This window comes from Pelodiscus sinensis, chromosome 5 (assembly GCF_049634645.1).
Source record: "Pelodiscus sinensis isolate JC-2024 chromosome 5, ASM4963464v1, whole genome shotgun sequence".
Lineage (NCBI taxonomy): Eukaryota > Metazoa > Chordata > Testudines > Trionychidae > Pelodiscus > Pelodiscus sinensis.
The window spans coordinates 12,861,253-12,883,546 of NC_134715.1; the positions used below are offsets into that span (position 1 = coordinate 12,861,253).

The 22,294-nt window shown below is 41.7% G+C and overlaps 1 protein-coding gene across 9 annotated transcripts in view; it reads right to left on the bottom strand.

Annotated features, from left to right (window-relative positions):
• Positions 1 to 22,294, bottom strand: part of WDFY3 (WD repeat and FYVE domain containing 3) — a 372,301-nt gene that overhangs the window by 164,973 nt on the left and 185,034 nt on the right. For 8 of the 9 annotated variants that reach the window (XM_075929522.1, XM_075929521.1, XM_075929523.1 and 5 more), the window contains 6 exons: positions 16,163 to 16,264; positions 14,557 to 14,750; positions 12,368 to 12,825; positions 10,665 to 10,748; positions 2,977 to 3,154; positions 352 to 566 (listed from right to left, as the gene is read on the bottom strand). In XM_075929522.1, coding sequence (XP_075785637.1) covers positions 352 to 566; positions 2,977 to 3,154; positions 10,665 to 10,748; positions 12,368 to 12,825; positions 14,557 to 14,750; positions 16,163 to 16,264 — 1,231 coding nt within the window. The remainder of the gene's footprint in view (positions 1 to 351; positions 567 to 2,976; positions 3,155 to 10,664; positions 10,749 to 12,367; positions 12,826 to 14,556; positions 14,751 to 16,162; positions 16,265 to 22,294) is intronic. The other variant, XM_075929527.1, reaches the window with a different exon arrangement.

Genomic DNA, 22,294 nt, shown 5'->3' on the forward strand with positions numbered 1-22,294 from the left:
ACAATGAGAAGGAGATCCTTCCTCCAGGCTTCAGCAGCTCAGAGATTGGGGGAGAGGGGAGGATAAGGATAGGTACCCCCTTCCAGCTGGACCTGGCAGCTTCAGAGCTTGGGGAGAGATCTCTCCCCCTTCTGGAGCCCTGAGGCCGTACATGGTCATATAGCTTAGGGGGAACTTAGTTCCCAATGTAACATTCTAATTATCAGCAGCAAGACAAATTATTAAAAAAACTGTTTTGCACAATAAAGCTGTATCCAACACAGTTACCATCAAACACAATCATCTATGAAATCAAACTGACTGGTCAGGATGGCTGACCAGCCAGTGTCTATACACCAAACTTTTTCTGACCTCAACACCATTGGCTCCAGTGCCTGAGAGGCCAGCCTTTCAAACATCCTCTGGAGTGGTGGATGCAATGAATGGTCCTCATCAGCAAGAGCTGCACTGCATCTCTGTAGAAGACGTGCATGGAGTCCAGCTTCACACATGACTTGCTGATTCCTTTCTGTGTGCACCAGAGACTGTAGTATATTGGCTACTGCAAGCTGAAGATCCAGTGCATGCTGCAAAATATAATAAAAAATTCCCACACAGTAGAAAGGAAATCATTAGTATGGGATGCCATGTAAAGCAGTTTTCAAAATGAGGACAAAAAAATCTTACTGAAGTATTCTCAGAGGGATAGCTGTGTTAGTCTGTAACTTTAAAAACAATGAGTGGTTCTGTGGCAACTTGGAACCGGGGTGAGGAACCTAAGGCCCATGGGCTGAGTGTGGCCCCCAGCTTGCCTGGATCTGGCCCCTGAGACTCAAGGCTCTCCTCCCCAGCAGTGGGGAGGCTGTGCTGGTGCTCCAGCCTCTCAACCACCCCGTTGCAGGGCTGGAACATACAAAATCTACTAACTTGGCCCCCTTAACTCTGGTCTGTGAGGGGAAAGTGGGGAGTGTTGTTTTTCTGCTTCTCAGTCAGGGGCCACATCAGTGAGGGTTGGGGTTTTTTTGTTTGTTTTTTTGTTTCTCACTTGCATTCAGCCCCCAACTGATTTTTCTGTGGGTCAGCAGCTCCTGACTTCAAAAAAGTTCCCCACACCTGCCTTAGGGTATGTCTGCACTAGCCCCCTAGTTCAAACTAGGGTGGCTAATGTAGGCATTCGAACTTGCAAATGAAGCCTGGGATTTAAATATCCCAGGCTTCATTCGCATGTTCCCAGGCGGGCGCCATTTTTACATGTCCCTTAGTCCGAACTGACTGCCAGCGGCTACACAAACCACATTTCCAACTCTCTCAACACATCTATACAAGCAACACCATCAAAGGACATAACCACATAAGCCACATCAGGGGCTCATACAAATGCACATCTTCTAATGTGATATAAGGTATCAAGTGCCAGCAATGCCCTTCTGTCACATATACAGGCAGTCCCCGGGTTACGTACAAGATAGGGATTGTAGGTTTGTTCTTAAGTTGAATTTGTATGTAAGTCGGAACTGGTACATATTGTAGGGGAAATTCTAGCCAAACATTTCTCCAGAGCTCAGTTTTATTCTCCCACACCTCACTTCCCTCAGTCCTTTATTCTCAAGCTGAGGTGTCTGCTGAGAAAAGCCACTCCGCATCTCCCTGGTCTGCTGGGGGAGGGGGGGGGAATGCTAGCTTCGCATCTCCCTGGTCTGCTGGGGGGAAGCAGCTAGTGCGGGGTTGCCTCACCCCGTTTGTAAGTAGGGATCCGATGTAAGTTGGATCCATGTAACCCGGGGACTGCCTGTATTGGCCAAACTGGACAATCTCTCTGACAAAGGATGGACACAAATCAGACATCAGAAATGGTAACACACATACACTTTTAGAGGAACATTTTAACCTGCCTGATCACTCACTCATGGATTTAAAAGTAGCCATTCTTCTACAAAGGAATTCACCAACCAATTAAGGAGAGTCTGCAGAATTGGAATTCATCTACAGATTTGATACTATTACCCTGGGCTTGAACAAAGATATTAATTGGTTAACACATTACAAATCTAATTTCTCCTACCATTAACATCTGCATTTCCACATCAAAAGCTATGTATGGGACATACCCAGCCCACCCTACAATTGACAGGTACTTCTGGGGCGTGTGGGTGTGGGTAGGTGTGTGTGTTATTTCCACTCCAGTTCATCTGATGAGGTGGGTTTTGCCTATGAAAGCTCATGATTCTATATATTTTGGTTAGTCTTTAAGGTGCCACAGGTCCACTCAGTGTTTCTTAAGTATTGTTTGCCTTCTCTTTGAAACAGAACAGATAAATATAACAGTACATTGATTTGAACTCTGCCAAAAATAACTATATTGATTATATTAATTTCACAAACACAAGTATAATAAAAAAGACAAATAAAAAAAACTTCTTAAAATACCACAAGCCTTTGCTATATTGAAAAAGAACACGTGTATTGGCCTATTATCTCAACTGTACAAAACCAAAAAGCACGACTAAAATAACCTCTCTACTAAAAGCTATTTTTTCACTTTTTTTTTTTTTTTTTTTTTAAACAGAGATTGTAAAAATGCAAGCTTGACAGGTTTTGGAAACCAAAGTCCTCTGACATACCACTGGAACATGGGCAGAACGATAGCAGCTGTGCCCATTTACCCTGACCAGAAGCAACTAGATCTAGTACTAGGCTGGAGAGGAGGAGAGTAAAAGATGGTCGAGTCTGTGCCCATTTCCTTGACTTCTCTGCTGGTTCTTTCATTAAGATGGCAATTAAAGCCAGTTATGAACATGGTCAAATTAACCTATTCTTCGATATGTGGACTACATCTAGCACATCTTATGGGCACTAAACCGCTCCCAGATATTAACTCTGATTTAGCAACATTTTTATTTACTTCACTAAAACCTACACAAGATTTCAACTAGCAACATACTAATAAGTCTCCCTCTAGTCAGACTCAATGTTAAGTACTCCAGCTTATTTGCTTACTTCAGGCTGTGCAGTTGATCCAACAGAGGCTAGAAGATCCAACATGGCAAGCATAGCTCCAGGGTGAATGATGACAGCATCAGAGCTTTGCTGCAACGTGGCTCCTGTGTGCAGCTTGGAATCAGCTCTGGTTTTGGGAGGGTACACAGGAGGAGTTGGAACAGAATGATATGCATGCCTATAATAAGAGAGAGACATTTTATTATACCCGTTCACTAACAACTATTGTAACACTTATCTTATACACAGAAAATTCCTAATTAAACATTCCAGATGCTTTCCTCTTCTCAAAATCACAAGTAGATATTCTCCCAGAACTAGTGAGAATTTCACTTCCATAATATGTTCCAGCTCTTTAATACCACTTTCCATTAGAAAAGACAATAAATCCCTAAAAAAAGACATTCTTCCCATAAAAATGTTCACTTCCTTTAACATATTAGAGTAGAATATAATACATGCAATAGTATAAATTATACTATAATACTATCAATCGGGGTGGGGAACCTAAGGCCCTGGGGCCAGATGCTATCCCTGGCTTGCCTGGATTCAGCCTCCAAAGCTCAGGGTCCCCCCAGCATTGGGGAACCCGCGCTGGCAACCCAGAACCCTTGCCTCCAGCCCGTCCACAGGGCTGGAGCACACAAAATCTACTAGCTCAGGCCTCACTAGTCTCTGGTGTGCAAGGGGCATGTGGGGAGTGTCTTTCTGCTTCTCAGTCAGGGACCACATCAGTGTGGATGTGCGTGTGTGTGGGTTGGGGGTTGCTTCTCATTTACCTCCACTGATTTTTCCCCCAAAAGTTTCCCCAGCCCTATTATAAATAATGCTTAGACAAGTGTTTGGGACAAATTTAATTATCATTCATTGGCCAGTTTTTCTCCTATGTAATGGCTGCTTTGAAAACTCACAATTACAGAAATGAAGGCAACAAACAATTAGCTGCCAAGATTAGGAAGCTTGTTTCACTATAAACTCAGGCCAGCAGCGCATATGCTCTCACTCTCCCAATGAGTTCCTCTCAGCAACATTAGTATTACACGGAGCTTCTGTGATCCAAGAAGACTTCTGCAGGTTCAGCATGTTGACACTAGCGAACAGATGCTTTGAAGACATTGATTTAGAAGCAACCACTTATGTCTACAGTTCCATAACCTCATTGGAATTCAAAGCGATTCTCAGCAGCATCAGTTTGTTGCCATGTTTCTGTCACCAAGACAATTGCAGACTCAGCAGCTTAGATACTAGGGCAGTTCAGAGAACAGATGCTTTGAAATTTAGCTACTAATATTGCTCACGTAGGGATTGTTTTCTTGAAAAGACTGATATTCATTACCAAAAATAGGCAACATATTTATAGTATACATGCATTGTCAAATACAATGTGTACACAAAGCATAAATACTAGGTAACAATCTCTTTGCTGCTCACAGTATTTCTTACTACTTTATAGCTATCTAAGCAGCCAATGAAAAATGGATTCTTAGATATTTTCAATACTACACAAAATCTGAAATGATCTATTCTCCTCCTTGCCTCCAAATCTTCCAGATTTATCTTTAGCTAGCTATGTATTTACATATTCAAAATGCCTACACATTATATAAAATACTATTAAGCACTCTCTATTATAAAATTCATTGTAAGAAATGCGACATCAAAGAAAAAAAGGGCGATGATATTAGGAACTTTGCAAATAATAATTTTATCCTAAAAATTCTGATTTTAAATGCATAGAATTGAGTCAGCAGCAAATAAAATTGGGATGGGACAAGAAAAGCAATATACAACATTAAAAATACAATGCAGGGGGTCACTCTTACAGTCAGAGGGGGATGGTAGACTGGATAATCCAATATCCAGCATTGGTTGTTTTTTGCTGCTATTTTATACTTCAACAGAAGCCTTACTGTTAAGGATATTTTTGCTGCCTCCACTTAAATTTTGCCTTCAGAACAGTCTTCAAAAAGAGCTTTTTATCATTTCTGTTTTGGAATGTGACCCTTTAAAGAGGAAGAAATTATTAATACTTGGATTCCTCAACCCCTATTTATAAAAGCTATGATATAGTTCTTTATATGTGATAAACTAATTTTATGGTATTGTTAGAAACTAGTTCAAAGACTCCCAAGAAGTTTTGAATGCTGTCCAAACCACTTTTGGAAGTATTTTCATTAACAGACCTTGACTTCAATCACCATTTCTAAAACACCATGACTCTCAAGTATGGTCATGGCTGAAAACACATTAATACTTCCAAGTATCTTCTTATTAGACTAATCTACAATAGCACTTAAGTTGATATAACTTACTTCATTCAGAAGTGTGAAAAAGCAATTCTCCATGACTTAAAGCTATATCTATACTGTGTCATGACAGTGGGAGGTGCTCTCCTGTCAACATAGCTTCTGTTTCTCATTGAGGTGGAGTAATTATGCATCTTCACCAGATGCACAATAGCAGGACAGCTGTACTGAGGTAGCCAGCAGTGTACGCCAGTGCTAAATTGAAAATGGCTGGCAGTTTTACCACATAAATGTTACTTATCTAGCACTTTCCCCCCAGTATAATAGATCTCAAAGCATGGTTGAGTTTTTGAGGTTAGCAATACGGGCAATTCCTTAACACACAACTTTTTTCTGGTTAATAGGAAAAGTCCTGCTTCTTTACAGCAAATACTTATAAGTTTCAAGTATCAGAATTTATAGACATTTAATTTCTAAAGGCCTACAGGTCCACATATATTTAACTGTGCTGTATCAAAACTTTGACAAGTATCTCAGAATGAATCCATAACTGAACTTCACCATCACAGTAATTTAAAAAAAAAAATTCCAGAGTTTCAACTTGCTTAGAAATAGTTTCTTATAGTACCGTCATATTCTGTAGCTGCCTACACCATTCTTTAGTCATTGATGTTCTTGTAATTTATATGACTAGAAAGGTGCATCTCCTGCTTGCTATGCTGGCCATCCCCTCCCTCCCAGGAGTAGGCAACGCTGGCTCTCTCCCCAAAGCCAGGATGGGGAGCCGGGACAAGGCTGCAGCGTGCCAGCCACAGCTCTCGTCCCCTGGTTGCTGGAGGGAGGCTGCCAAGCAAAGGTGCACCAGCCCCACTCTCTCTTTCTGGTAGCGGGGGGAAAGAGCAGGCTGAGTCACATAAGCCCCAGTTCTCTACCCCTGGCTACTGGGGGAAGGAGAGAAGCAGGACTGCTGAGACTATGCCAGCCCTGGCTCTCTGCCCCGGAGCACCAGGGAGAAGGGAGAGAAGAGGAGGGAGGAGGAGACAGGTGGGATGCAGAGTGATGTGATGATGTCACTCTGTTGTCCTGCAGGAAATTTGTATTATATATATATATATATATACAGAGAGAGAGAGAGAGAGAGAGAGAGAGAATAACGTATGGAGGGGAGAGAGAGAGAGAGAGAGAGAGAGGGTATGTCTACACTACCCTCCTAGTTCCAACTAGGAGGGTAATGTATGCATACCGCACTTGCTAATGAAGCCCGGGATTTGAATTTCCCGGGCTTCATTAGCATAAGCGGGGAGCCGCCATTTTTAAATCCCCGCTGCTTCGAACCCCGTGTAGCGCGGCTACACGGGGCTCGAACTAGGTAGTTCGGACTAGGGTGCCTATTCCGAACTACCGGTACACCTCGTTTCACGAGGAGTAACGGTAGTTCGGAATAGGACCCTAGTCCGAACTACCTAGTTCGAGCCCCGTGTAGCCGCGCTACACGGGGTTCGAAGCAGCGGGGATTTAAAAATGGCGGCTCCCCGCTTATGCTAATGAAGCCCGGGAAATTCAAATCCCGGGCTTCATTAGCAAGTGCGGTATGCATACATTACCCCGCTAGTTCGAACTAGCGGGGTAGTGTAGACATACCCAGAGACACACAATAACGTATGGAGGGCCCTGTCAGGTTCAGGCCCATCATGCTAGTTTAATGACAATCCCTACCTCAAAGAACTTACAATCTAATGAGACATTCAAAGTCATAGGAAAAGGGTTGCAATCAAACATACAATTTTCTTCTTTGCACTAAAGAAAACATGAACTATCCCGTCTATGCCTCAGCCTACTCATCACTGATTGGATTATTTCCAGATATGAGTCCACTTAAAATCTGTAAATGTTTCTTTTCAGTTTTCTCTATAATTAATTCATAATTCCAGAAGCCAAAAAACTATTACTAGTTCAAGAATGGAATGGAAAGATACATTCAAGCTCAGAAAAATATACTATCAACTTATTCACTACATTTAATAATCTCTATTTCACCTTCAGAACCTTGCGTACATTATATCTAGATGTGGCTAGGATATATTTTTTTATCCTGGTCTTCCAGGAGAAAAGAACAAGACAATAGTAAAACATAAGGTAAAGAAACAGAAGGTTGTCACTGAGGTGTTTGGGGCAGAGGGCCTGGCACTAGAGGACTCTGAGGGTAAGAGGCTGGCACTGGGGGGACTGGGCACTAGGGAGGTTGAGTGCAGGGGACTCGAGGGTCTGTGGCTGGAGCTGGGGGGTAGTGGAGGGGTGAGGGGCTCTAGGGGATAGGGCTGGTTCTTGGGGCTGGTACTTTTACACCGTGAACTGGTAACCACTTATTTGCATATGGGAATATTCATTATTTGCATAATAAGCATGCAAATAAATCATTACCGCTCCACCTAAAGTTTGTGAATAGGTTTTCCGGTCCCCAGCATAAAAATGGTTGGGAACCACTGGACTAGACAAGTTATCTGTATTTAGGATTACCAGGTAGACCCCCCCCCCCACAAAATACTGGACACACTTGATCATGGGCAGGTGGGAGGGACTGGCCAGGAGGGGGGCGGGGCTGGCTGGGAGGCAGGGCTGGTGCAGGGGAGTAAGCGGGAGGGTGCCGAGGGGCTGGCAAGGAGGAAAGGGGGTGGGAGGCGGGGGGGGGGAAGTTGGGGGCCGGGAGGAAGGGGGGGGGAAAGCAGAGCTGGGTGGGAGATCAGCAGCTGGGGGGAGCTGGATGGGAGGAAGGGTGGGCAGGAAGCAGAGCTGGGGGGGGGCTGGACAGGAGGAAGGAGGGGAGGGAAGTAGAGCTGGGGGTGATCGGGGGCACTGGACAGGAGGAAGGGGGGGCGGGAAGCAGAGCGGGGGGAGGGTGCAGCCACTGGCCACAGCCGGAGTCCAACAGGCCATGCCCCCGGCAGGCACTCCCTCTAGTTGCTAGTAGAAGCCGGGCGGGGGCGGAGGGAGTGGCTGGAAGCCACTCCCCCCGCCCGGCTTCTGCACACAACCAGAGGGAGTGCCAGCCACTGCCCCCGCCCTGCCCGGCTCTTGCACGCAACCACAGGGCTCACAGCACCAATCGCGGCCCCGCCTCCCCGTCGCTCCCCCGCCCCCGCCAGGCTTCCGTCCAGCGCCCAGTCAGAAATTCAGAAAATACCGGACATTGCACATGTCCGGTATTTTCTGAATTTTTCTACCGGACAGAGGGCACAAATACCGGACTGTCCCATAGAAAACTGGACACCTGGCAACCCTATTTTCTGTTTATACAAACAATAATATTTAGGTGGCAACATCTTTTAGGTAAACAAAAGACTGAAAATAAGTGCACTGAATGTTTGTGTATGTAATTATGAGACAGCTTAAAACCTGTATATACACAGAACTTTTGGATATTTTTGCACACAGATTACAAATAATACATTTTCTTTTGTTCATGTAACACCATACTCTGTGCTTATTACTTTGTTAATTTAGGAGGTAAAACATTATCTAAATTAGATAGCTGAATTACAGACTATGGCAGATGGGAGATCAGTGGAGGAAACAAGAAAATGTAAAGTGGAGAGAGAATACAGCTTTTGGGAGATCATTTTGGCGGAAATGTTCAACAAAAACACATCTAAACTTAGGTTCCTAAATAAGGAACTTGATTTAAAAAATAGTGAACTACTACTTGTCAGCAAGAGTGAGATGCTTGGAAAAATTGGGCAGATGCCTAAATAGACTTTGAAAAACTTTGCCTTTAATTATTTATACCTATGTTTTTATATAAATTGTTATCCAAGATTATATTACTACTTTGTGAATCTTTTCTTAAACTCATTAGACAGAATATATTCAACAACAGAAAGGCAAAATTTGTGTACAAATCAATTTCTATAGAAAATGTGTTCAGTTCCTCTTAAGAAGTATCTTCAATATTAACTGCCAAACTAAACAATCTGATAGACTGAGCATCCTATCCTGATGCTTCTATTTTTAAAAAAAATATAAACTGATCATTATGGAGTCTTGTACAATGCACTATCCAAAGGACTACTGCATTTTCATTTTGGGAAGACTTAAAAGGTTTAACATATTTTAAAAAATTAAATCTTTGTTCCAGCCACAGTCATTATCCTCTAGCATCAGCTGCCCATAAGGGTTTGTGTTTGGAAGACATCAAATGCATTCTCCTGACAAGATTGTGTTTTTTGCATAAATGTGTATTTAAAAATTCAGTTTATATGGGCAAATAATGCCATTTACATCTAAAGGAACAGAACGATGCAATAGGAAAAAGTACAATCTGTAGCAGAATACATCAATGTTAGGGCAAAAAACTGGAAGGTCCCACAGGAAAGGTCTTTCTTTCAACTTGTGAGAGAGAAACAAATCTGGCAGCAAACATTTCCCTCTTCATTAACAGCTGAGTTTGCTCTTAAATGCCTTAATATCGGAAAATAAATGACAGTCTGAGCAGTACTAGATTATTTTATAGAATCATAGAATCGTGGAATATTAGAACTGGAGGGGGCCTTGACAAGTCATCATGTCCAGTCTCCTGCCCTCATGGCAGGTCCAAGCACCATCTAGAAGCAAACCCCTTTTTCAGAGCTACTGCGTTATTTGATGGAAAGTCCTTTCCAAGTCCATCAGAGAAGAATACTAATAAGTCAGCATGTTATTTCACTTAGCAAGGTATAAAAATGGATTTCTGTGGTAATCTCCTTTACGGCAAATATTGCAAAAGACAGTTTAAAATGCAGAATTGCTCATTATTTCATTGCTAAATACTTCAAATAAAAGTACTGTATTGATAAAGAAATAGCGGATAAAACAGAGAAGGATTTCCGAAACTGACAATCACAGAAATTTAGGAGATTTAACCTTCACAGGGCTCCAAAGTTGTCAGTAGTACATGTTCAGAAAGGTTTATTATTTTCATTAGGCAGTAATTGTAGGTAATAGAAAAGTCACATAGTACTCAGTTTCTTGATAACAAATTAAAAATATATTTCCTGAGAAATTCATTAGGGTTTTTTTATTATCTACTAATGCATTTTTCTTGGAATTGATCTCTGAAATCTGTGTCTGTACTGCCTAGATTTTATTTGTATTGAAGAGGTGCAAATTAACTGCTTTCAGTATGTAAGTCTTTCCTGTGTCTGATCCCATGTAATTTAAAATAATGTATTAAAAGCAATTTTTAAACATAACTGTAAATGTATGTTATGTGAGGCACAAGTGAGTGCCAACTGTTCACCAACTAGCCAGCTAATTCTTTGACAACTAGACAAATTGTTTCCCTCAAAGAACAAAGACAGATAGAGAGTACACACACCACAACAAAAAGCAGTTTGAGAAAAAAACAACAACAAGAAAAGTGACAGGAGAAACCAGAAGAGAGATCAACTGCTCTTAAAGGATCAGTACCTTTTCCTGGACAAAGCTGGTGTACCCCAAGGAGAGGGGAGAGAAGTCTCATTTGTCAGGCAAGGAGGGATCTGTTCTGCACGACTACAGACAAAACAGACAGGGGTGGGATAGAAAGGTTAGAAAAGAAAAGGAGAGGCCAGAAGCTTGTTAGTTTTACAATACCACCAACCAATAAAAACATTTGGACCCATCCTCCAGAATAAGCAAGGACAACAAGAAAGGCCACTGAGGAACATGCATGAATGAGGTAATACAAACAGACGTGCAAAGCATTTTATAGAACCACACTATAATAAGAAGGGAATTATTTTGCTCATTACTCAGCTGAAGTACACAGTCAAACAAGAATATTAAAAAAACCTGAAAGCAGAAGTAGAGCAGGAAATGACAAAAGGAAATACGAAGTTTGATTAACTTGAGTTACATAGAATTAAAATAATATTCTGAAAATAAATTCTGTGAACACGTGACCATCACATGGTTTAAGGAAGAAAGAAAAAGAAGTGTCGATTAAAAAGAAAAGGTAATTGGAAAGGAATGACAATGATATCAGAGATGGAGTTATCCATCCTTGATTAATCAGATTCTATGACACGCCAGTATTACAGTATATATTGTATGCAGCACCAACTGGTTAAATAAAAAATGTTTCAAATTGTTTTTAAGTCTAAGTAATTTTTATGCTAACTTCAAAATAAAGGGAGACAGATTTGTTCTCTTACAACATTAAAGGTAATACACAAAATTTTCAAAAATTAGAGCTTAAAATTATGCACTTAGAGCACTTCAGGTGCCTAAACAAAGATCTGAGTTAAGAAAATCTGAGCACTCTGAAGCTTCCTATTGACTTCATCAGAAGCTGCCAAATGCTTAGCATTTTCATCAAATTTTATCTAGCTGCCTAAATATTACTAGGAACCTGTGAGTAACCTATTTTTGAAAATTTTGGATAGCAATGTTGGAGATTTAAGCAATGACGCTTAAATCATCGCTGCACTATTAGTTTTAAAAAAGTGAGAAGAACTACCATCAGAAATAAGGGTTACTTTGTAAGGGACCATTAAGAGGTATACTATATAGGTCTGTAAAATCTCAAGATGTTATTGGCCTTCATGATCTCCAATTCTAAATTAATTTTTAATAGCTAAATGTCAATTACAAGGTTCACATCCCCACTGTGCAAAGTAAATGTGTCATATAACAATCAAATTACTTGTTTTAGCATGTCCCATCTTTATGATAGTCAGAAGTTGGCGTGTACAGCAAAGTAATATATTTTGAATTTTATGGTACTATCGACAAAAATAGATAATAAAAAATACTGGAGAAGGAGATGACCCTATTGACAGTTTAAACCCATCAAATGGTTTTAAACTAAATGTCTTTCTCTTACTTGATGTCATGTCTGAAAATATTCAACTTTAGTGGTCACATTGCCCATTCTTGAAAATGGCAATAAGCAGGGCTCACCGAGCCACGGCGAGCCCTGCTCACCAGCCATGCTGTCCGGCATTCTGCGCATCCGCAGATGGCCGGAACACGGCTCTTCCGGGTTGTCGAGCCCTGGCAATAAGAAAAGTTTGTATCTGTGTAGAGGAAAATGCCTTGCTCCTCTTTATAGATGAAAAAAACAGGAGGAAGCATCAAACCTTGTAAGTAACAAATTTCTAAAACGACTTGTTAGGGAAAACACAACATACCTATCAAAAGAATCGGTGGCTACTTTGTAGAGATAGATAAAAAGTTTACTGCAATGCCTTAGTGTGGGTGCCACAGAGTCCATGGAGATTAGGTCATCCTCCAGTAGTCTTTGAAATGGTTGTGTATTTGAGGGGAAGACATTGAAGGGACTTATTTTTCTTGAGTCTGAGAAACAGCCAAGCAATCGAACAGCATCTGCCAACTTTTCGTACTGGATCTCTGTTTTGAAGAAATGAGAGTTGGCTGGCTCATAGCGCATTGCTGCAGTCAATGTGCAGAACACAGTGTGAAGCAGTTCAAACACTTGATTCTGATTTACTTTCTCCCAGCCATTTTTAGGTAGCGAGCACAAGGATCTTTCCATAGCAACAAGTAAAGATGTAACATACACAAATCCACCGACTTTTCTAAAAACAGTTCTTGTGCGATGACTCTCTCTTAGTACTGAGAGCAAGGCCTATGGATATTGAAAAAAAAGCATAGTTATTAAATGCCTTATAGCAAACTATGAACATTCTTTGTTTGATATGTACAACGATTTATTTGTATTATGGTACTGTATAAAGGCCCCCAAAGGATTTGGCATTTTACACACAGGAAAACACAAAATAAATTCCTGCATCAATGAGCTTACCAACTAAGTAGAGAAGATAGACAAAGAGTAGAAAAGAACAAGCATTATCCCCTTTTATTGATGGGAAACTAAGAGCCAAGATCACACCAAAACCTTGAGGCCGAGTCAGCAATTGGACCAAGAATACCAGTCCAGGACTTTAATAGTAAGATCCAGGTATATAAAGTATAAGGCATTGGTATGTAGAGATACAACCTTTCACATTAAGGAATTGTAATTTATATATCTGGAAGTAAAAAAACCCTAAATGGTTACCAAACACTGCTTTTATACTTAAATAAAAGATCAGGCTATGACTTGACAAGTGATAGTAACAGTATTTTACCTTAGAGTTCCCCATGTGACTCCCACTAAAAATGTATGTACAAAGTTGATGACAGTATGCTGTCAATTATATAACCATATTATTGTCCTTACCCACTGTATTGTAACAGGTGCTAAAAAGGGTCTGAGGGACTGTTGGCCCACCCAGACCTTACATTTGTCTCCCACCTGAGGGCTGAAAGATTAATTTAAGGATACAAAGGGTGAAAAACTACATACTTAAAGGTTTAAAAAAGCAATTACAAAAGTAGCAGATTTTTCTTCTTCCTATGGACAGCCAAGAGACGTGGCTTTCCTATATTCTCACTTTCTAATCTGAAATCCTACACAGGTCATGCTGAGATTGGAGCAGTGTTTCTCAAAGTGGGCTGCAGGACCACTTTGAAAAAGCTGCTAACGGGCCACTTCGGTTTGTTTACTTAATGGCTCCACAGCCATGGAGCCTCATGTCTCCCACTGGCTGCAGTTCACCGTTAGCGAGCCATAGCCAATGGAGTCACAAGGCTCTGTGGCTGCAGAGCCATTAAATAAACCAACTGGAGCAGCCCATTAGCTTTCACTGGATAAACAATGGATTGGAGGCTCCAGCTTAAAAAGTGGTGGTTTGTTCTCCATGATCTGGTTTTGGCCCAGATCCCATGATATATTTTTCATTTATTAATATTCTGGCTACATTTACAAAAATTTGATCTTTCCAGGAAAAAATTCAGTGATGGCGTTAAAAATATGCTTCAATTTGTGTATGTGAGGGAGTATTGTATATTGTTTTTTTTAATTATACCTAAATAATTTCTTGAAGCCAGATGGAAAGACACGGCTTTTAGAATTTCATTTCCTATCTACCAGTAATTATTACATGTAATAATAATAACTGTAATACATACAGTCCCCTGTCCAAAGCCTGCCAGCCCCAGACCTGGGTTCCTCCTGCAATTGGCAGGGATCCTCCTTAGTCTGTTAATCAATTAAATGTTAAACTGATTAATCAGGATTTTACATTGCTAATACATATGGAGACTCATTTTTGTCAGTTGTGAAACAACTCATTGTTTAAAAACAGGAGACCTAATTTGCATATGATTTTAATTCCGATGCCATTAAACTGCTTTCAGTATCTGAATACCATCATGAATAAAAAAAAGTCGTTCTAGATTATATATTTTAAATTTTTAAAATGACAATTTTGTAAGTAGTTTAGGAGAGGAGAGTATTAAATTTTATTGTACTTACCCGTAATATATCTGTCTTCAGTTGTAGTTCTGTAGGTGGAGCTGAATGCATCAACCCTAATAAAGTGCCCATGTCATCATCTCCACTAGGTGATAACACCAACTGCTGGATAATCATCAGTGCATGCTGTCGGCATTGCGGATATTTCACTATATTGTGTACACATCTTGCACCACCAAACTCCCTGAAAATACCTATAAAGGGAATAAAGGGAAAAAAGGGTAAGAAAAACAGATGGTGTTCCTAAAATACTGTGCCAAAACCTCAAATATTTGAAGCACACTTTCAGAGTATAAGTGAACATAAAATGCTTCATTCTTCACCAGCAGAGATTCGGTGACCATTTTCAACAATCACATGGAAGTTTACAATAGTTTTTATATGAACATGAGGTGATCATAGTTAAGCTAGAATTCTAATGATATCCTCCCCTGAATTATTTTATATTAAAAATTACTATTGGAGTAATTTTATAGCCTAGCTCTAAGAATTTCCACGTCACTCTTATAGAATACTGGTTATTCACGACTTTCATGTTACAGTCCAAAGAGCGGTGGGATGGATCCACATTTTTTCCTCTGACACACAACCATAGAGAGGATAAACTGTGAATAGTAGGGATTGCCATAAAAATATGCATGTATAGTGCATAACACAATAGGGCTCCAACTCTAATTAGGCTTCTGGATTTTACTGTAACACAAAAATAAGTACAGTAAACTTCCGATAATCCAGCACCTTTAGGACCCAAGGGGTGCCGGATTATCAGATATGCCGGACTATCAGAAGGGGGACTTTGAGGGGTTTGGGGTAGGGTGGAGGGGATGCCACCCCAGACCCCTCATAACCCCCCTTCCAATAGTCCGGCTCTGCCCCAGGGATCCCCGATTCAGCTGCTGCTGGTCAGTTTCAGCAGCGGCTGAATCGGGGACGCCTGGGGCAGATCAGCTGGGATGCTGCAGGGTTGGTCCCTCAGCGCTGAGGGGCGGCGCTACGGGAGCAACCCGGTAGCACCCCAGCTGCTCTTAGGGACGCCTGGGACAGAGCAGATGGGGTGCTGCAGGGTTGGTTCCACAGCCCCGAGGGGGCAGCAGCCCGGGACCAACCTGCACTGCGCATGCACCAGACCGGCACTGAGCATGCGCGAAGCGCCGGTGAATGGGGTACACGGAGCGACCGGCTGAAATCTACTCGCCACGGGTGAGTAGATTCAGCGGTTTGTTGAGCCCTGCCTATAACTAAATGGACAGAATTGTTAGTCCTTTGATTATGTTGTTTTAACTGTATTATATACAAAAATATAACAGGAAATTAAATTTAAAAAAAAACCATGAGGACGTATTAAAATATATTTTCAATTTCTGCAGTAGATGACAGTTAATACATGACTCGGGGATAAGACCATCAATAGTCTTTAACCATAGAAACTGAATGTAATAATAAAGTGCCATGCTATTAATATGTTGTGTTTCAAGGTCAAAAGCATTATATTTGATGAAATCTTACATTTAGCCCAATCACTCAATACCACTCCTTTAAATCATGTCTTAAAAGTATGCACTTCAGAGTACACCATTGTCATAATTGATGTAACTTCTCCAATTACCTGCATTTGTATTTGATCCTTGTAGTAGTACTGTCAAGGTCTCCATAACCAATAAAGCTAGTTGCTTTTGGTCCTCAAAAGAACTGTTGTTTCTTGAATCCCCTAGAAAATAATTTCAAAGGTTCATTGAACTGAAAAGAATAAAACTGATTTTTTTTTAAGTTTAAAGAACAAAGTTTTGCCCCTCTCCTCTCCCCCTTTGGCTTCCACGAGCAAACTTTTATCCTCTAATAAACTTTTAAACCACAAGAAGAGTATATTCACATAGAAACACTCAGGAAAGTTAAGACAAATTAACCTAAAGTGTGAAGTGAAAATGCATAAAGCCATCTGTAAAAAAGGAGGTTACTCACCTCGCCATTAGAAAGGGGAACCATGGTTGACATGGCCATGATGGGCCTCTAAGTATTAGGTAAGCTTTGTCTGTCCTTGTCTTGTGGACTACCCTGTTAAACGGGGTATGAGAGGAAACGCGTACATTAGGTGGGATGACCAGCTGATGAGGGAAGCCTCTCCCATTGATCCCTTGCCAATGCCCGCCCTGGAACAGCAAAGGTGACATTTCTTGGTGGATTGTGGCAATTATATATGGTAGCTTGACCCCCCACTGTCGGAAAACATTTGCCAATATGTGTGGATTCCTGTGCCACTCGTGTTCGATCTTGATGCTGAGTGCATCTGCTGTTGTGTTCAGGGTGCCTAGAAGATGCACCGCGGTAATATTTATGTTGTATTTCAGGCACCAGTTCCAAAGTGCTATGACCTCTGTGCAAAATGCTCGACATCAGGCTCCGCCCTGATACTTTATATAAAACAGTGCTGCAACATTGTCTATGTACAGTCTGACATGACTGTAGACAATGAATGGGAGGAATTTCACGTAGGCATTCCTTACTGCATGGAGTTCCATGATGTTTAGATTCAGGTTCTTGTCGCTGCTGGACCACAGACACTGGGCTATGTGATGCTGTAGGTGGATGCCCCATCCTGTAAGACACACATCTGTCGTCATGGAGATGGATGGTTCTGATGGATGGAACTAGGACAAAGGTTCTGTGGACTCAATCACCACTGCAGGGATTTCTTTACTATCGTTAGACGAACTAGGGATTTGAATAATGGGTCGATATTGGGCCTGTAAAACTGTCCCACCCTGCACTGTAAGTATCTCATGTGAAGGCAAGCATTGTTGAAAATGAAATTGCATGCTGCCATATGCCTCAACAGCAAAAGGCATTTGAGTGCCGTTCTGTGGTGGCTATAGTGTAAGGTGTTTACCAAGGCTAGGGATGTTAAATTTTGAGTAATTGACTAATTGAATAGTCAATGCAATTTGGAGACTATTAAATTAGTCGATAGGGTGCCTCGGCCTTTGAAGTGTAGCAACCTCCTAGGGCTCAAAGGGCCAATGCTGTGTGGAGCCCGGGGTCAGAGGGGAGTCCCCAGCTGATCCCAGGCTCCACGCTGCGCTGCTGCTTTAAAATGTGGCATGCAGCATGGGGACACTCCAGCTGGCCCCAGGCCGCATACAGCGTTTCGAAGTGGCAGCATCGCATGGAGCCCAGGGTCAGGCCCCTCTCTTCTCTTTCTCCCTCCTTCCCCCCACCCCCCGCTCTTGCTGCCTCTTTCTGATAGAGGCAGCAAGGGGGGAGGAAGCAACTAGTTGACTAGCCTGCCAACTATCCGATAAGCATTTGCTAGTCGTTCACCTCCCTAACCGAGGCCAGAATTTTTTTGAAATGGTCCATAGGGAGGGATGCAGTGTCGAGGTATGCGCCTATAAATTGTATCTTTTGTGTAGAAGACAGAGTTGATTTGGCTTTGTTTAATTGCAGGCCAAGGTGTTGGATAGGTGTCTTGCGATTGACAGTGAATGGCAGGAATCATTGTGTGAGCGAGCTTTGAGGAGGCAGTTGTTCAGGTAAGGAAATATGATGATGCTTTGCTTTCTCAGATATGCTGCGACAACTGCCAGAACCTTTGAAAAGACCCTCAGGGCCGTAGAGAGTCCGAATGGAAGCACTTTGTAATGACAGTGTTGAGGATCTACAACATAATGAAGAAAATGTCTGTGAGCAGGGTGGCTGGAAATGTAAAAGTATGCATTTTGCAAGTTGAGGGACGAGAACCAATTGTCCTATTCCAATGCTGGTAATATAAGTGGCAAGAGTTACCATCTTAAATTTTTGTTTCTGAACAAATTTGTTGAGTGCCCAGAGGTCCAAGATGAGTCTCCAACCTCCCGATCTTTTTTCCATCAGGAGGAAGTGGGAGTAAAATCCTTTGCCCCTAAATTGTGCAGGGACTGGTTTAATCGCACTTATGTGCAAGAGGTGTTCTCCTGTTGTTGATAGTAGGATCTCGAGAGAGTGATCCCTGAAGAATGACTGGGAAGGGGAATAAAAAGGGTGTAGAGACATGAAGAGAATAAGAGAGCCCTCTCAATTATAGAAGTTATATGTTGCCAATTTTTAAGAAAGGGTAACAGTCAATGATTGAACAAGTTCACTTGTGATGATGGCGTTGGAATAGGTGAGAGGTTCTCACAACCCTCAACCTGCTGTTCAAATTTGCTTATTGGACTGCTACGACTGTTGAGAATTGGTAGAGGAAGGTCGTCATCGTTTAATTCTGCCTCTGCCTTTATTCGGAGGGTATTGGGTCTCAGATAGGGCTGATACCTGTATTTTCTTCCTCTAGGTGCCTGGCTGTGGATTCCTAAAGAGCGAAGTATTACTCTGGAATCCTTCACAGAATGAAGAATTTTGTTGGTGTTGGCTGAAAACAGCTTGTGACTATTAAAAGGAAGATCTACTGTAGATAGGATCTGTCTGGGGAACGGAGTGGAGTTAAACCACGAAATTCTTCTCATGACTACTGCTGTTGCTGTGGATCGTGCAGCCGTGTCACCAGCATCTAATGCAGCTTGCAATGCTGTTCTGGTAATCGTGTGACCCTCTGATACCAATGCTTTGAACTGTTGTCTTTTAGCCTCGGGAATATTTAAGATAAACTCATTAAATTTGGTATAATTTCTTTAGTCATATTTGCTTAATAAAGCCGCATAGTTAGAAATGCGAAATTGTAAAGCGGAAGAGGAATATATTTTGCGTTCAAATGAGTCAAGTGCTATCATGGTCTGATGGTGTGGACCAGAATGGTCACTGCTTGGTTTTCTGTTGTGCACACTCCACCATGACAGAGTTAGGTACTGGGTGAGTAAAAAGAAATTCAGATCCGTTGGGTGAAACGTAATACTTTTTATCTGTTCTCTTAGTGGTAGAAGAGATTGATGCCAGAGTTTGCAACACCATCTTTGCTGATTCCATTATTGCTGGATTGATCGGCAGTGCTATTTTAGATGGCGTTACAGAGCGCAATAGGTCAGTTAGTTTGTGTTGATTCTTGGAAACGTGCATCATCATATGAGGGAGTTGGAGTTACGGACACTCCCTCCACTGGGGTGAATTCATCTAGGTCCAGAAAGGCACCCTCATCATACATGGGTGGGTACCCTTCTTATGTCTGTTCTGGAGGGGAATATTGCACTTTGTATTGTTTCCAGCCATGTTGGTGCTTCTGATAAGATTGCCATCTGTCCCAATATTGCCAATGCAGGTTTGAAATGGGTAGGGTACTCAGGGATTGCCATAATATGGAGGCATGTGCCCAAATTTACAGTCAGATCTGGAAGAGTAGATAGTCTGATCTGTTTAAGGAGAATTTCCTGGACAAAAACCCTTAGAAAAATCACCTTCAGGTTTGGATGAGAATCTTGAGAAAATGATGTTATGTTAACATAGCAAGGTCTAAAAATGGCGAGTTGAAGGTAGATGAGACTAGCAAGTCTCTGTGCTGAGTGTAGTGCTCAGCTGGTGTTGACGGTGCCGTAGTGGGAAGCTTGGATGCTATTTGAGGCACCAAATCATTCCTCGATGCAGAGGTGACAGGCACCTCTGTGGTGGAGGCAGAGGCACTAGGTGATATAGTAAGAACCACGCTCTTATGCTGCACTGGCAAAATTGTGTTGGTGCCGGGTGCTGCTGCAAATGATGAGGCAGGCAACTTGAAAGCCTGATGCCTCAGAGCGTGGCTTCGCGCACATGGCTTTGTTAGCTGTGCTAGCACTTCCCTTGATGCCCAGAGCATTATACTTTTTGAGACGTGGTGCCGATGCTGTTCTAGGCACCAGCCGTGAGGGAGACGGCCATTTCAGTACTGTAGCCCCCTGAGGTAAAGAGGAAGCTCACTTTCTGGTGGGCTTTTTGGCTCTGTGCTTTTTGTGTTCCTCGGGCTGTCGGTCCAGATCGGAAGCTGGTCTGAGAGAATTCTCAAGTAAAAATAGCTTGGGATACAGGTCTCTGTCCTTTCACATCTGCAATTTCAACTTTGCATAATGAGGGCATTTCTGAGAGACATGCTTCTTTCCGAGGCAGCGGACGCATTGTGAGTGCCCACGTAAGATGAGGATAGGCTCTTTGCATGGGGAACAGTGTTTAAAACCCAGTGAGCCAGGCATGACGCTGAAACACGCTAGTAACTGCAGGAAGGGGTTACCTGGGACAAAAACTTATACTAATCTAGGTTTTGGGATTTTTTTTGGGAAAGAAAACTTGGTTTTGAAGGGAATAAGTATCTAGAGGCTAAGAGGCTAGGGAGCACTGCTAAGATCTGTTTGCAGCTGGAGGTGGTAGAGAAGGACCTGAGGAGTGGGGGTCAGATCATGCATGCGCGATGTCTGCCACCTAAAAGCGCATGGCCACAGACGCGTGCATTCACAGCCCCAGGAACACTGCTCTGAAATTTCCAATGTATGGCTCGGCAGACCAACCTAACGTGGAGCACCCACTGGGACATATCTTGAAGACATGGTAAAGTTACCTTAGTTTGCTTAATCCACACAGGACTTCAAATGTGCTTTAATGTCACAACTTTACTTAAGTCATCTTAACTTTCCCCAAGTCTTGTCCAAACAAATATTTAGTTCACAGCAAGATGGCATGTAAATCTATCCTGCACTAGCGTGTTGCACACTGTCTGAATAGAGCCTGCTGATGAAATAAGATTAGATTCAAGTGCCCTAATGAACCGTTAGTATACATCAGTAGGGGTTACCTAGGCAGTGAGCATTAGGTTACTGTACAGCAGATTCACACTCAAGCTTACCACAAACTAAATGTTTGTGTAGACAAGCCCTAACATTGAAAATCTGCTGTGGTCAACACAAACCATTAACCATGTTCAAAACAAAGTTTTATCACCATGTTAAAGAATCATGCTCTCATTCTACTGCAGGAAAAGAGTGCACTCTCCAATCTCCTTCCAAGCATGAACTTAAAAAAAAAAATCTATTCAACTTGAAAAAAATCTATTAAAACAGAAAAGAATTAGCAGTTTACAATAACCAAATAAACCCTCTCCCAGTCCTTATGTTTTAAATAAGACAGTAACCTAAGTGATCTGAAGCACAAAATAAAATTAAAAAAAATCATTTGTTCTCTAGCTTACAAACAATACCCTAATCATTTTTTATAAAATGATATATAAAGTTTGTCAGAAATTTGCTTTATAAGTGAATTATAACAACACATGAAAACAGTAATTTAAGAAGACTGTTGACAACTGCGCAGTACACACTACTATATTGTTTCAAATTCTACTTCCTGCTGTTAACACCATATCTTTTTCAAGGTGTACAGCATTGGTCCTGTTCAGTTCTTGCATAGAGCTTCCAAGAAAAATCCCAGCAAATATGTGAGCTGAACCAATACCAACCACAGTATTTAGGTGCTGTTTTACTTGATCAAAGAGACATCTTATCTGCTTTTGAGGTTATTAAAGATCCCACAGTACTTTCAGAAGAGTAGGCATACTGCTCTAGTGTCTATCCAAATGCCAATTTGATCATTTTGTTGACAAACTCTAGATAGGCACCCCTAACAACTGAAATGCTTTTCAGTGAGAGCTCCAGACCTTGGACTTCAACCATCATTTACATTAGCAAAGGTCTACCACATGTTGCAAGGCATATTTTTTCACCAAGAGTTTGATTATGAACTATAGGCAGTCCCCGGGTTACGCGGATCTGACTTACGTCGGATCCATACTTACGAACAGGGTTTTTCTCACCCC